Raw genomic sequence first — 14,758 nt, forward strand, 5'->3', positions numbered from 1 at the left:
CATTCATTGAGTGTGTCTGTTTAAAGGCTCATACATACTACCAGTTTTTGGTGATCGGTTATCACCGCGGTGTAGTTTTGAAAGGGTTGGAAAACTACACCATTACGTCAGTCGCGGTGATGATCAGCTATCACCGCGGACACAGACCCATCTCTCTGTTTTTACTATCGGACAAGTCTTTTCACTCTGGAGCTATCACCCCCGTTCACTGATTGGCGGGGTCAATCCTTAAAGGACATCACCGCGAGTATGAGATGGCCTCAACTCTTCTCTTATCACCGTTTTAGGTGATAAGCTAAAACTGGAGTATGTGTGTGAGCCTGAAGAGAGAGCTGCGGCTGCGCGATGTGCTGATATGAAACGGTACGGTGGTGATGATGAGTATTAACGTTGACGTTTTGTTGGCGTGTCATCGGCTGTCAGACGGTGGTTCACTGGGTCATCACCGTGGGCAGCGTGGGGATCTACTTCGTCATCACCCTGGCCTACAGCGCCGTCTGCCTCACCTGTAACCCTCCGTCCAACCCCTACTGGATCCTCCAGGAGCAGATGGCGGAGCCCGTGTTCTACCTGGTGTGCCTGGTCACCACCGTGGTGGCGCTGCTGCCCAGGTACCATCTGCAAGCCCAGATTGTGTGATTCCCCTCTAAAAACCCAATCTGTGGCACTGTGAGTGCGTGCGTGTGTGCGTGCGTGCGTGTTTGTGTGTTTATTTTATTTTATTTTACTTTTATTTACCAATTCTGTTGAGACATAAGATTTCCTTTTCAAGGGAGCCCTGTCCAGGATAGCAGCAGCATTATGAAAGAACGTAAAATGCTGAAATGACAATGTAGTTAATGACTACATTACTACTGTTGGAACAGGTAGATTAAAAGAAGCGTTCATATAAAACACACATTTCGATTAAAGTCAACGGTGACGAGGCTTAGGTTTTGTTCAGCAGTCTGATGGTTGCTACTGTAGTTAAAAACGGTTCAGAAGTCTTGCCTGGCAATGGTCCCTATACCTTTAAGACGGAAAACGTAAGAGGGTGTCGTTTTAACGTAATCTACGTTGTAGGCAGATTTCTAACCGGATAATGTTAATAGTGAAGGTCAGGGCTGAGTGAGCAGGAGGCTCACTGTTCCTCTCTGTGCAGAAGAGCTCACAATGCTCTGGTTTTACATCAAAGAAACGCATATTTTCCACTGGCCTACTTTCCCACCACCACCACCACCACCGCCAACACCCCCCTCTCTCTCCCCCCCAGGTACATGTTCCACGTGGTGAGGAACACGCTGGCCCCCACCGCCCTGCTGCAGGCGCGTCATCTGGACCGCCTGGAGCCCTCCGTCAAGCAGCCCGGCATGAAGGAGTGGAGGAACCTCAGGCAAATGGGGGAGGTGGCGTGCTCCAGGCTGTCCCGTCCGCCTTCTCCCACCGTGGACCAAGACGAAGAGGTCCCCCCTGTTACATTCCTTTCTATGTCCTCCTTGATGGACAAGAAAAAGCCACAGAGGTAGAATGCTACACTGGGGGTAGCCAATATACAAGCTCACAATGAGTAGAAATGTGACATTGTGAGATATTTGGTGTGTAGAGGGGGGACAATGTAGGGTTTAATTTATTCAAGACAATGTTGAGGTTGTTAAGAACAACTTTTGAACTGGTCCATATCTGGATATGTCTCAGTGTAAAACAGTGTTTCAATTTTTTGGAGAGAGTAGGCGGTGGGGGTTACATAAGAACAATCTGGAAACTAAGCTGTTTTCAATAACACAATTCTTCCTCTGTCTGTGTTGTGACAAATCATCAGCTACGGTGATGAGTTCATTTTGTAATGGAATGCTTGAGGAGAACCCCCCCACTCTCTCCTTGTAACAAGCTTCCAAAGTGAACACATAAGCCTGTTACTTTCCTGATGGGTTTTGAGTGCACACTGGTAACCCAATCAGTCACGCTACCCGCCCTTCAAAAAGAAAAAAAAAAAAAAAAAAAAAAAGCTTTTCTAGAACAAAATGGCTCACGGACATTTAAAATATTCCCCTCACCTAGAAACCCGAACGTAAAATTGCTCAATGGATCTATCCGTACCACATGATGCATTGCTTCATTTGCATCCCATCGATGCACTTGTGGTTTGCAGATGGCACAACATGCTTTGATATTTCCATCCCATTTGTCTATATTTAGAGCAGTTACATATGACGGTGTCAGAGAGGAGGAAAATGGCAGTGTTTATTAAGGCTGGGCCTGAAAATGTGAATGTATTTGTTGTGTTTTTCAAAAGTTCCACACCGATCAATATTCAAATTGTGACACTGCTGTTGGTATATTTTAATAGACCCTACTAAACAGCATCTTCTATTACTATGAACCAGATAAAACGGCAACATCACAACATTGAGAGGAAGAGACAAAGATATTAAAATGTAAAGTCAGCTGCCTTTATGAAATAAAATAAATGTGAAGCAGCTGAATCCACCTGTCTGAGATAACTATACAAGTGTTTATATAACAAGTTACTTGCCTTCATATTGAAACAATGCTGCTCTCTAGTGGTCAGATGGTGAGCAGCACAGAGGTCAATTATGACAATGTCATTGAAAGATACTGTAAAATACACTGTATGGGGAATTCGTTAAAGAGCACATAAACAGAATAATCATTTGTAGGGCTACAATGGACGTGGGAGCCCAAAGAGAATGCAACATTGACTATGAATATCTATTTTTATTAACTTAATAATTAGTATAATACAATTATTCATTAGTAAAACAAATCATGATTGCTTTAACTTGTTCCACACCTTCACATGAACATGAGAAGCCTGTAGACTACATTATCCCTAAGAACTTAAGGTATGTCCACAAGTCAAACAAACACTGTTTTGTTTGGCATAAAAGCGAACAGTTCCGTTAAGTGCTGGATAGGAGTGGAGGGCAGCGGTCCAGGTGTCCCCAGTTGGTATCGGCTAGCCTAGACCAGTAGAACACACTGTCGCATCGCATTATTCCAAGTGAAACACTGTATGTACATCTAAATATTAGATATGTGGCCTCCCCTTTGAACAGAGTAATATTAATATAATTGTTCTCTTATACTTTGCTTCATTTGATTTAATTTGAGCCAGCAATACCCATGGTGTCTTCAACCAAAGAAGGAAAGAAAACAAGAAAATAACGAAAATACATAAACATATGCATACAAACTATACTATACATACTATACATATTACATACATGGTGAACATACAGAAAAACTAAAGAAAACTCAAGTCTAAAGAACATAGACAGCTGATGTAACAATTATATATGAAAATCTGGATCTTATGTGTCGTAAAGAGTCTGCAGTGACCTGTGAGCTTACTGACTGAATTTGAAAGTATGACCTTAACCTTAATCCCTTTTCTGGGCATGTTATATAGGCCAACGACGAATAGGTGAACATTTGGCAAAAATGTAAGATCTACCAGCTCACGATGAGTCGCAACTTGTAGTATTTTCATTGAAGGCCTCTCGTGGACCCCAGTCGGGGCCGGATTTACAGTTTTGAAACTGCTGCCTTATATCCCATGGCTGAGAGGTCTGCTCGAGGCAAAAGGTGTGTGGTTGCCTAGAGACGAGGCAGCCAAAAGTGGGCGACAGACAGACAGACAGACAGACAGACGGACGTCGCTGTGCATGGTGGGCTTTAGACTGGATAAGGCACATCAGGCGCTGTCTGCAGTGCACACCACAGCAGAGCAGAAACTCTCAATGTTTTAACCATAATACAACTTAAGTATACAATAACTAAACACAAATCTCACATGAATCGGATTGCAATGATCTACAATTTCATCAGCCCGCCCTATAGCCCAATGGTAAATCCGGCCCTGACCCCAGTTAATGAAGTACAGTATATAACAGATCCTTTGTTAACCAAGTCTGTCTGTAAGCAAGTCTGTCAATGAGACATGCCACACAGTAGTACATCAGGCTACCAGGTGGGCATCATGTCCGGGAACCAGGTGCGTCCGAGATGCTTGGACACCTCGCCGTGGACCTGCTCCATGTCGCTGTACGTGCCGTCCGGGATCAGCACCTCCTCCATGACGGACAGCTGCGTCAGCCTCCCGCCGCACGTCTTCACGAACTCCACGAAGCCGCTGCAGGTGACCTCGCACTCGCCCAGCCCGACGGCCGTCAGGCCGCCGCACCGCCGGCCGATCTGGATCAGCTCCTCGTCCAGGGGCTCCGGGCCGTTGGCGCAGACCACCAGCTCCACCAGGCGCGGGCAGTTCAGTCCCACGCGGCCCAGCGTCTCCCTGCTGACCGCCCGGCCGAAGTACAGGTGAGTGACGGGGGTCGTCTCGCGGAAGAAGGGCTCAAATTCCTCCTCGTAGATGTAGAAGTACATGACGATGTTGACCTTTATTATGGGGGCAGTGGTGGGGAGGAAGTACTCAGATTTTTTGCAAGTAAAAGTATAGCAACACCACAAAAGATGTTTTGCCCTGAATGTAAAAGATACTCTGTAAAGTAAATGGAATCAAAGTTTTATTTGCGTAAAAGTACAAAAGCTAAATGTTATGTCCCATTCCATTTCACAGGTTTTTAAACATTTGTCAAAACCTTAAAGATCTACAAGCTCACAATACAATATGATACGCAGATTTTGGATCTGCTATTTTAGAATAGCCAAAGTTTAAAATAGGGCTTAATTAGTTATGTTTTGTAAATTGTAATCATAATCTAAATCTGCAAAGTAAATTGTAAAGCTAAAGTTTTAAAATAATTCTAGCCGGGTAAAAAGTACAACATCCCCCGCTGCAATGTACAGGAGAAGTATTAAATGATCTAAAAATGTAAATACTCGAGTAAAGTAAATTGCCTCAAAATTGTACACGGTAAATGAATACAGTACATTTATGAAATGTCCATCACTGACCTTGGGTGAATGTTGAATGAGGGCCTCCCAGCTGCTCCTCTGGATGGGACGGAAGGGTGTGTGTTCGTTGTTCTCGCTTACCACGTCGATGCGGAGATGCTCCAAGTGAACGTGCTTCTCAGACGACAGGGCGAGCAGCAGGTCATCGCTCAGCAGGTGGTAGTTTAACGCCAACTCCCTCAGCCCGTGGCACTGGTCTGCCACACACAGGATGCCTGAGCACAGGGGCAAAGCAGGAGGGATTACAGTGAGAATAACTGTTTTGACATACAAGGTTTCCTAAGGTAAAAAAAATACATTGCATGGATGCACCTGGGACGTATCCTCAGTGATGTATCCTGAGGTCAACGGGGTTCCTGGGTCTTCCAACATCATACCCCTCACTCAGGCGACCCAGCTGGGGTGATCAAGTCCCGACTTACGTCCCAGTAGCTACCCTCAATCAGTCCCACTAGGGCAAAACCAGGGCCACACGATCCGTTGGAACTACTCCAGAACTACTCTGCCAGGGCTGGGAGGTACTAACACTGCTGTAGATGGAGACAGTGGATAATGGACTAATGGGAGCATTGCCATGGTTACATTTGATTGGCAGGTGTTTCCAATTGTCTAATTGTAGCATGCTGTATCTGGGCTCATGCAGGGCTGCAGGCAGGCACGCACACTCAGAGAACTACACTGAACCCCCAAATGCTATATGATCAAGTTTCCTCCACTGATAGTGTGTGTGTGTGTGTGTGTGTGTGTGTGTGTGTGTGTGTGTGTGTGTGAATAGGTGAATGTAATGCACATTGTAAAGGGCTTTCGAGAAAGGCTCTATCTACTGGTAATGTGCTACTTACTTAACATTTATTTATTTTCACACACACACACACACACACACACACACACACACACACACTTTTTTTTAACCTTGATTATTAACTATAAGAGTTCATGCTTTGCTTATTCTGATCACAGATTGAAACTGTCGGGACGTAGAAGACATTTTTAGAATCCGATCTCAGAGCAGCCATCCTGTCTTTGACGCACTGACCTGCAGGGGACACGTAAGGACAGCTGTTCATCTTCAGTAGCTTCAGGGTGTCACTGTTGTTGGCCACCAGCACCTTGAGAGACGGGTCGTCCACCGGCGTGTCCTCTATCTTGATGGAGGACAGCGACTTGGAGTTGACAAACAGCACCGTCAATGCAGACGCAAAGTGGGACTGAGAGAGAGAGAGAGAGACACAGAGAGGAAACGTCAGAGGAGGAGACAATTATTTTTGTCTCCCAATTTAGTCATGATGCCAATAATAGGCTCTGTGTTTGACGGTATAGTTCCATTTTCCATTGATTGATTGATTGATTGATGCCTATGAGCGTGCACATGCTATACCTGGCACATGTCCATGAAGCTTGGCCGAGCTGTTGAGATGAGCCCCAGGGTTTGAATGGTGCAGTTCACCAGCTGAGAGAGGATGTCACACGCAGCCTCCGCAGACTCTGTACAACTGTCCACCTGTTTACATTTAGATTTCACCGTTTTTTTGGGGAATCAAGAAAAAAAACGAAACAGGAGTTAAGCAAAAGAAGGAGGTTTAAGAAGAATATCGGGCAGAAATGCTGGGACAGTATATCATCTCGATGTGTTAAACCCATTTGCTCAGACAGCTGCTGCGTTATGAACATGTTACGGCCAGATGGTCTGAAAGCAGATCCCACATGGTTATGATGACAGCTCTGCTGAGTGCCAGCTTCTGACACGTCTGCTCTTCATTTTTCAAAATCCTTTTTTTTTTTTAGTAATCATCATTCGAGTGCCCTCAAGATCTGCGACATAAGCTTAAAAGTAATACAAATATAATAATAATACTAATAAAGAAAAAAGAACAGTCCTCGCATGCATTAGAACTACTATCAGTCACCAGAAGATGTTAATGTGAATATAAAAACGAAATATCGAATGAAGCAAGCAACTTAAAAACTGTCTGAATAGATATGAAACAAGTGTTTTGAAGTGAAATACCCCTTTACATGATTAAAACCAGGAAAACATGTCATGTATGCCATATCACATTACAATCCCAAACTATATAAAGTCTCATATCACGATATTGATATAGTATCCACATTATCGATATATCAACATATATATATAAGGGCAGGGATGGTTTTCACCTTGAAGCTGACAAATTGCAGGTGCTGTGCGTGTCTCTTAATTATTTGTTGGATGAGGTCAGGGTGCGTGGAGCGCAGGTATGACGTGGCCGGCTGGTTCAGCTCAAACTCGAACCTCCTCCACAGGTCGGGGAAGTGGAAGACCTCGTTCCAGTCGCGGCACACGGATGAGGCCTGCGCCCGGTCCACCAGGGACAGATTCTGGAAGATCTGCAGGACCACGTGATGGGGCAGGTTCCCCCAGTTCTCCATGCATCTGTCCTGGAGGCCTGAAGTGGAAAAACTGCTGGTCTTATATCTCTTGGCGCCGTCATCCTCAGAGGAAGGGAATGTTCGACACATTGATTTGACATTCATCATCAATCCTTGCTTCATTCTGAAAGAAAGTAGTGAGACTGTTAATATTATATCATAATCAAAATTTTTTTAAGGAAGTGTGATATTTGTGTGTTAAATACATTCTGATAGTAATCATTGCTAGTGTATTTATCAATAACAGGGGTCTCCCTGTCTCTCAGTGCTCATCAGAGTTAAGATTTAGTCCAGTCTTTAGAAAAGCAGGTAGGCCTAATATACACAAGTGCCAAATGATCGGTTAGGCTATACATAAAAACAAGCATACAAAAATCTGTAAACTAATATAAAAAGACTTGTTGCTTTCTAATAAAAATATAAATGTCCCCTTAGCTGAAGGTTGCATAGCCTAATATAATATTAGGCTATAACATGGTGGTATAATATTGCAACGTTCCCAAAACGGTATACTTACTTGATTGATCAACATGCGTCAATGTTCCGTTCAGGTTGTTGTTGCACAACATCACTCAAGATCAGCCTGATGAAAAACTGGAGACACAAAGACCCATCATAAAACAAAATGCTTTGCAGACAGAACAACACGTACGTCACACACATACAGTAACAACCTATGTCATGTAGCATAATTTATGAAGCAATTTAAGGTTAAACATTTCTCAGTCAAGTCTTACCTGCTGTAGCAGAGTATTGTTCTAGCGGCAGTGTGTGTTGCTGTTTGAACACAGACCACACACTACACATGCACGACTGAGAGAAAGTAGGTCAGTGTGCCAAGGGCGTGTGCATGTGTGTGCGCGCATCATTGCGAAAGAGAGATTAGTGGGGTGCGTGTGTGCGTGCGTGAGAGAGAGAGAGAGAGAGAGAGAAGGGGGGGGGGGGGGGGGTTGGGTAAGGTAAGGTCATTAATTATTTGTGTCAGTGAAGTCATCATGCACTAAAACATGCCCAGCCAACCTGGATTTACAAGCAATGTGAAATATACGTTTTTTGGTCCACAATGTTAAACTACAAAAATAGCATCTGGGCAACTTGCAAAATCAATGGTTGATAGCTGGGAACCAAAATGGATACTTACAGCAAGGCTATTCATGTTAACAGTGTATGTAACATCATGGAACCAAATGGACATGGTGGACCATTTTATGGTTCAATTTTCTTCCATGTGTTGATGTACAGTACACTGTCTGTTATATACTGTAGTGTATACACACAAAACTAGTTTTGAAATCCACTGACATAAGAGACTTCAGCGGCCGTCATCTATCCTTATGGTCTAAAGCCCACATTAATGCCCACATGAATGCCCTGCGCTGCTGGTTGTTATATACCTGGTTATATATTCAGACTCAGAGCCTTGGAGGCTGGTTGGTTGAATTATGTGACATAACCTGTCCTGGATTCATCTTTCAAGAGGTTTAGTGGAGGTGCTTTGCTGCACTCTGGTGGACTTCTTCTTTTACAGCTTGCCCATAGGGCAACGCCATAGTCTTCTAGGCCTTCATGGTCAGTCGACGGCGGTGCAAATAAGAGCTGTTTTTAAGCATGTGTGCAACATGACAACTGTTTTAAAGTATTGTACAGTAACAATTAAAGTCTCTTTAATGTTTGTGTTGTACTATTACTACAAAACAATCTAAAAGACAGGGATTTAATATCATTAAAGTTGGGCTGTTGCCTGAGTCCAATGCATTTCTGCCTAGATCTATTCAATATATTCAATACACAACAACAGCGTTACTCAACTGTGTATTGAACAGATGAGTTTACTATCAATAGAGTGCTGTCATGTGGGCCACATTTACATAACTAATGGCGTATTCGGTTCATTATGTAAATCAGTAACAGTGGCCGACAGACAGTAGCTACAGAAATTACAGAACGGTTGCTAAATGTGTTGAACGTGATCTGACACCGTGATGTCATGTAAAGGCTGAATTACAATACCCAAAATCTCGGCCGAGTCTCGGTGATTCCAGCATGGCGATGTTACCGTGAAATTGGTGACCTGCTGAAATATAACACATCATATAACGTCAGTGTCCATTCCATACGTAAATCATTGCTGTTTGTTTATTAGCACTTTAGCAGTCTAACGTAGCGGTATTTAGGCCATGTGTCAAGAAGTCCACAAGATGATCACATATTTCGTCAGGTCACCAATTTCACCGTAACACTGCCATGTCGACTCATGACACACACACACACACACACACACACACACTCACTACGCTACGCGGCTACGAGGTTGATGTAAATAAATAATTACATTGATCTGCAGTGGCATGCTGCCATGCAGTGGTGGTTCAAGTTCAACAATCAACGACTTTTCTCCTCTAAACGTAACATATGTGTCACTTGAATTTAAACAAAAATAATAACAATAGCAAAAATCCAAAAATAAACACACGAAACCAATTTGTTACTTCGGGCGCGTTCGGAAATACCGCACCGGAGCACACTATTTCCGAACGCACCCTAGTGGAAATCCCCCCGAGTTCAGACGCCTGGTGAGAAGTTAGTTGACATTTAAACCGACCAATCAACGAGCAGCGACAGCCCAACAGTCAACCAATCAATGACGGGAGCGAGCACACGTTGGGGGCGGGCTGCAGATAAAATGCCGAGTCGCACGGTTTAAACCTCAGATGCATTGAATCCTAAACAGATACAGTCGCATCTACCTACCGCTTAACAGCATCATCATCACCACCTACCAGTTACCAGTTACCACCACCTGCTCAACAGCCACAGACATCACTTGCCGACCACCATCACACAGTAGGATACATCGACAACCACGAAAGGAACCAGTGTTTATCTTGCATCAATATTGTTGCGTTTTCTCTTCAACAGTGAGTTTTGGGCTTGGGGTAAGGGCCGGGGAACGGTCTGTTACCGTTGCCGCCTGTCGGTATCGTTGCATACATAACTTCTGTAGTTGTGTTTTTTCAAATAGATTTGTAAGCATTTGGGCTGTCTGTATCGTCGTCGATAACGTCTGTAGTTTTGTTTTTCAAATACGTTTGTAAGCATTTGGGCTGTCTGTATCGTCGTCGATAACGCCTGTAGTTGTGTTTTTCATATACATTTGTAAGCATTTGGGTTGTATCGTCGTTGCGTCGAAAACGTCTGTATAGTATTGTTTTTCAAATACGTTTGTAAGCATTTGGCTGTCTGTGTCGTCGATAACGTCTGTAGTTGTGATTTTCATAAACGTTTGAAAGCATTTAGGCTGTCGGTAGCCGTTGTAGCCTAGCTTCAATTGTTTTTTGCACGGTCAGGTTCCCGTCTTAATAATTTCCGTTGCCAACTTAAGTTAGCTACATTTAAAAGTTAACTCAAATTGTGGCTCGGCCATTACATTTTGAATCAAACTAACATAGCGGCAGTCACAGACCTAAGCTAACTACTTGTAGCATAAATAATACTCATTGTTAGATCTGTTTTTTTTTTTTACATTTCTCTTTCACAGGTGTATCAGCCTTGTTCAGCTCTCTCTCTCCACAGGCAGAGCAGAACCTCTCTCTCTCTCTCTCCACAGGCAGAGCAGAACCTCTCTCTCTCTCTCTCTCTCTCTCTCTCTCTCTCTCTCCACAGAATGGAGCAGTATCGCATCAGGTTGATCAACGAGCCGGCTGTCTCTGGACATGCAGGTAAGTTCAGGGCTTGTTCCAGAAGGGAGGTAGACGTCCGCGTGGACAACCTGGTAAACCGAGCCCTGACCGCTGACGACTTGGCCACCATCACAGCGTGTGTCCCTGAACTGTACTGCCAGTTCAACAAGGTAAGTGACGTTTCCTCACTAGTAGTAGTTGAGAAGCAGCTGCTCAGACTTCCGAAGGATGTCACACCCGTTGTTGAGGAGAGACCCTGTGCATGCTACTTTGACCAGCGTACTAAGGAGTGGAGGCCGGTGCTTCCTTGGTATGACCCTTGTAGAAAGCAGTGGGTACCAGCTTTTATCCGTAAAGTCGCCCGGTGTTGCTGTAAGCGCTATGTCCCCAGTACTAAGACGTGGGTGCTAGTCCGCCCTCCCACGCCCCCAAAAGCTGTGGTGACTACCCAGAGCAACGTTCTCTTCCAGGAGTTCTCTGGTTCCCTGGTGACTCCGTCCCACCCTGACACCCTAACGCCCCCCTTCAGGTGTTGGAACGCCCGCTGTGGCAGCCGTTATGACCTCGTGGAGGTGAACGGTCAGCAGCTGGCCAGAGTCATCTCTGGTGTCTCCGCCACATGGGAGCTCGGTGGAAGGCCAGTACAAAGGCAGTGGAGAGTGACTGTCTATAGGTCAGACGGACAGATGCAGCTGTCCGTGTTCTGTAGCTTCCCTGAAACGGTACGGAGGCGTATCGTCTTTAGTCACGGGGCAGAAGTGACTGAAGAGGAAGGGCTGGAGAGGAAGACCGATGTCGATGGTATTGGTCGCATCGACAGAGGCCCTCCTCGAAGCAAGACGGGTCTAAGACTGTAACTCAGACAGACCTGGGGTGCGCTGGTCATTGTAGCAGCTGCATGCACAGGGTCTTTCCTTTCCTACGGGGGTGCATCAAGTTGATCAAGGAGCCGTCTATCTCTGGACATGCAGCTAAGTTGAGGGCCAGACATTTTTATTTCATACCTTACACTTATAGAATTGTGTGGATTAATAACGGAATGCTTTTAGTAGTACTTCATGAGAGGAGCGACCAGGTAAGTGACCTTTCCTAGACGACAAGCAGCTCTTAAGGACCTCTGGTACAGGTTGGTTTGGTGCCTTTCAGCAGGAAGTGGATCTTGGAGGCATAGATCTTGTTCCTCCACATGTGCTAGGCCTCACAGAGAAACCTGACACTGTCTCTCTACTCTATAGGGTTTAACTTTTAACGACGAGTAATAGTCGCAAAGAAAACAAATAAATAAAACCCCCCCTCTCTCTCCACAGAGCAGCAGAATGGAGCAGTATTCTGACCAGTATTGCATCAACAAAAAAAAGTAATGTCGTGCCTGTCTGTTTTCTGCACTAACTATGTCTAGTTTGTCCACAGGTTTCTACTGACGGAGTCTTGCGTGCTGATCGTCACCAGTCAGTTGGCCTCGTGTCTGGCGGGCTAGCCCTTCAACCCTGTGATGGTCACTGGCCTTGGCGTCTTGCGGGGCCAGACTCTAGGTTGCGTCTTGCAACGTCTGTCTATGGGGCGTCTGGGTGTGGTAAGAGGTAAAGTACTCTCCCACCACTGCAGCATTAACTGCTGTGCCTCCAACTTGGCCTGGCGCTCCATCAAACACAATTGGCCGTGTTTACGGGTGGGAACTTAATCTGGCGATGGATCAAGTGACCGTCCCTTTTGCTGCACTGCAGAAGCTACTTGCAAGTGTGTATGGGAGGATGCACACAGTAGTTTATACCTCCCCAGCTGTGGTGGTGGTGCCAGCGACAGGGACTCGAGGACACTTGGGGCAATTGGGAATTGGCGATGACTAAATTGGGACTCCTTCCATGGATTGTCGCCTTGACGTGGCGGAGGAGCTTATGTATTTCTTACCCAGAGAGCAGGTCATGGCAGTTACATGCCGGACAGCTCAAACGGTAAGGGATCAACTAAGGACAATCCCTAGATAGAACAAACCTGTGTTACAGAAATCGCCACAAGGGTATCCGAGACACCACCGTGGAGCATGCTAGGAGGTGTTGGGAGATCTCTACAACACACTGAGCAGGGACCCCAGGTAAATCACAACTGCTGCACTGTTAACCCATTAACTCATTTTGACCTGAGATCAGATTCTAAAAATGTCTTCTACATCCTGACAGTTTTCTGAAAAAGCTATGTGTCTATGTCAGTGGTTCGTTTTTCAAAAATAGCAGACCTACAAGCTCGTAGCGCGATATGAGCTTGTAGATCTGCTATTTTTCAATAGCTAAAGCATAACATAGTGCTTACACCAAAAGGGGTTCCCGCCCAAAATGGGTTAAAAGTGTCATTTTAGATTATAGCATTGGATATCAGCAGATATACCAAGCTCATATCTGCTATTTGTGAACATTTTTGACAAATCTTGAAGATTTGTGGTCTGCGGCCAAATGCATATCAATTTGAGAACTACTGATTTAGAAGGGATTTGTAGAATCGGGCTCGGGTGCTATTGGGTTAATGAGAAGACGGTCACACTAAATTAGTAAAAATGTCGAGATAGATTGGGAACTGATCAATAAAAGTTGTCTAAAATGGGGGTCTGTGGCTGAATGCTCATCAAACTGGAAATGTAAAAGGTTGAGAATATAAATTAAATGTCAGGTCGAACTACTAGTATTGATTATGCACTGAATTGTTTGAGGCATGACAATGGTGAAATGTATTGAGCCAGTATATGAACACAACCTGTTCTGTGCAGGTGGATGAGGAGCAGTTCACTACATCAGCAGTGGGAAGAAGGAGGGAGCCAAGCTGATGTGTGGAGGAGGCGTGGCCATCCAGCCCACCGTGTTTGGAGATGTCCCTGACAACATGACCATCGCTGGGGACGAGGATTCCACAATCCGGTGTGGAATCAGGACAGACATTTTTATTTCATACCTTACACATATAGAATTGTGTGGATTAATACAGAATGCTTTTATTACAGTTTGTGTAAAGTTTAAGCACTTGAACTTCTATGAGAGAATTCGATTGTATTTTAAGGTTAGGCACTTGCCACTTAGCCAGTTGCACCACCTCAAGCTAAGTTCAAACTTAGTCTCGTTATAGTTACGTAACTTAGTCTACGAGCTTGTAGGTCTGCTATTTTTTTTTTATCGTAAAATTTGTCGCAAATCTTTGAATATATATTCTTTCAAAGTGAATGTTTTTAAATCGGGTCTAAATGGCTTGACTTAAAAGCCATATTTAGACCTGAGGATGATTCTACAAATGCCTTCTAAATCCTGAAAATGTCTTTTTCTATGTCTGTGGTTCTCAAACTTCATGTCGAGGACCTCCAGAATTGTCTGTATTTGGCCACCGACCCCATCTGAAAATTATGTAGTTCCAGGGAGGGACACCCCGGAAGCAAAGGTTTGAATTAATAACGTTTGCTCTGAAAGAACATGTAGTCAAAGATTTGTGCCACATTTTCACGATTTTTCAAAAATGGCAGATCTACAAGCTCGTATTGTGGCAGAGCTGCTATTTTTCAATAGCTAAAATATAACTTGATGCTTAAAACACAAAGGGGTTCCCGTCCAAAATGGGTTAATGGGAAATCCTGTCAATTTCTTCAAGTGTGTACAAACTGTACACTGAGGCACAGACACATAAGGGTCTATTCATTGGGTACCTAAACTAAATCATTAAAAAGAAATCCCACCCGTATGAAGTGATTATACCAGCTCATGAACGACTGAATTTAT

General features: G+C 44.4%; 2 protein-coding genes across 3 annotated transcripts in view; one reads left to right on the forward strand and one right to left on the reverse strand.

Moving 5' to 3' along the window:
- atp10b (ATPase phospholipid transporting 10B) overlaps positions 1 to 2,456 on the forward strand; it is a 33,705-nt gene extending 31,249 nt beyond the window's left edge. For both annotated transcript variants that reach the window (XM_080774521.1, XM_080774522.1), the window contains exons 21-22: positions 424 to 611; positions 1,253 to 2,456. In XM_080774521.1, coding sequence (XP_080630647.1) covers positions 424 to 611; positions 1,253 to 1,505 — 441 coding nt within the window. In that variant the 3' untranslated portion in view covers positions 1,506 to 2,456. The remainder of the gene's footprint in view (positions 1 to 423; positions 612 to 1,252) is intronic.
- A 1,507-nt stretch (positions 2,457 to 3,963) lies between these two features.
- fbxl3l (F-box and leucine-rich repeat protein 3, like) lies at positions 3,964 to 7,416 on the reverse strand (the record flags this gene model as incomplete). Its single annotated transcript, XM_080773340.1, has 5 exons — positions 3,964 to 4,395; positions 4,915 to 5,129; positions 5,951 to 6,122; positions 6,293 to 6,415; positions 7,075 to 7,416. 5 exons carry the CDS (start codon positions 7,414 to 7,416, stop codon positions 3,964 to 3,966), a joined length of 1,284 nt encoding a protein of 427 aa, XP_080629466.1.
- Between the last annotated feature and the right edge of the window lie 7,342 nt (positions 7,417 to 14,758).

Source organism: Protomyctophum bolini (genome assembly GCF_963924005.1).
Source record: "Protomyctophum bolini genome assembly, chromosome: 10".
Lineage (NCBI taxonomy): Eukaryota > Metazoa > Chordata > Actinopteri > Myctophiformes > Myctophidae > Protomyctophum > Protomyctophum bolini.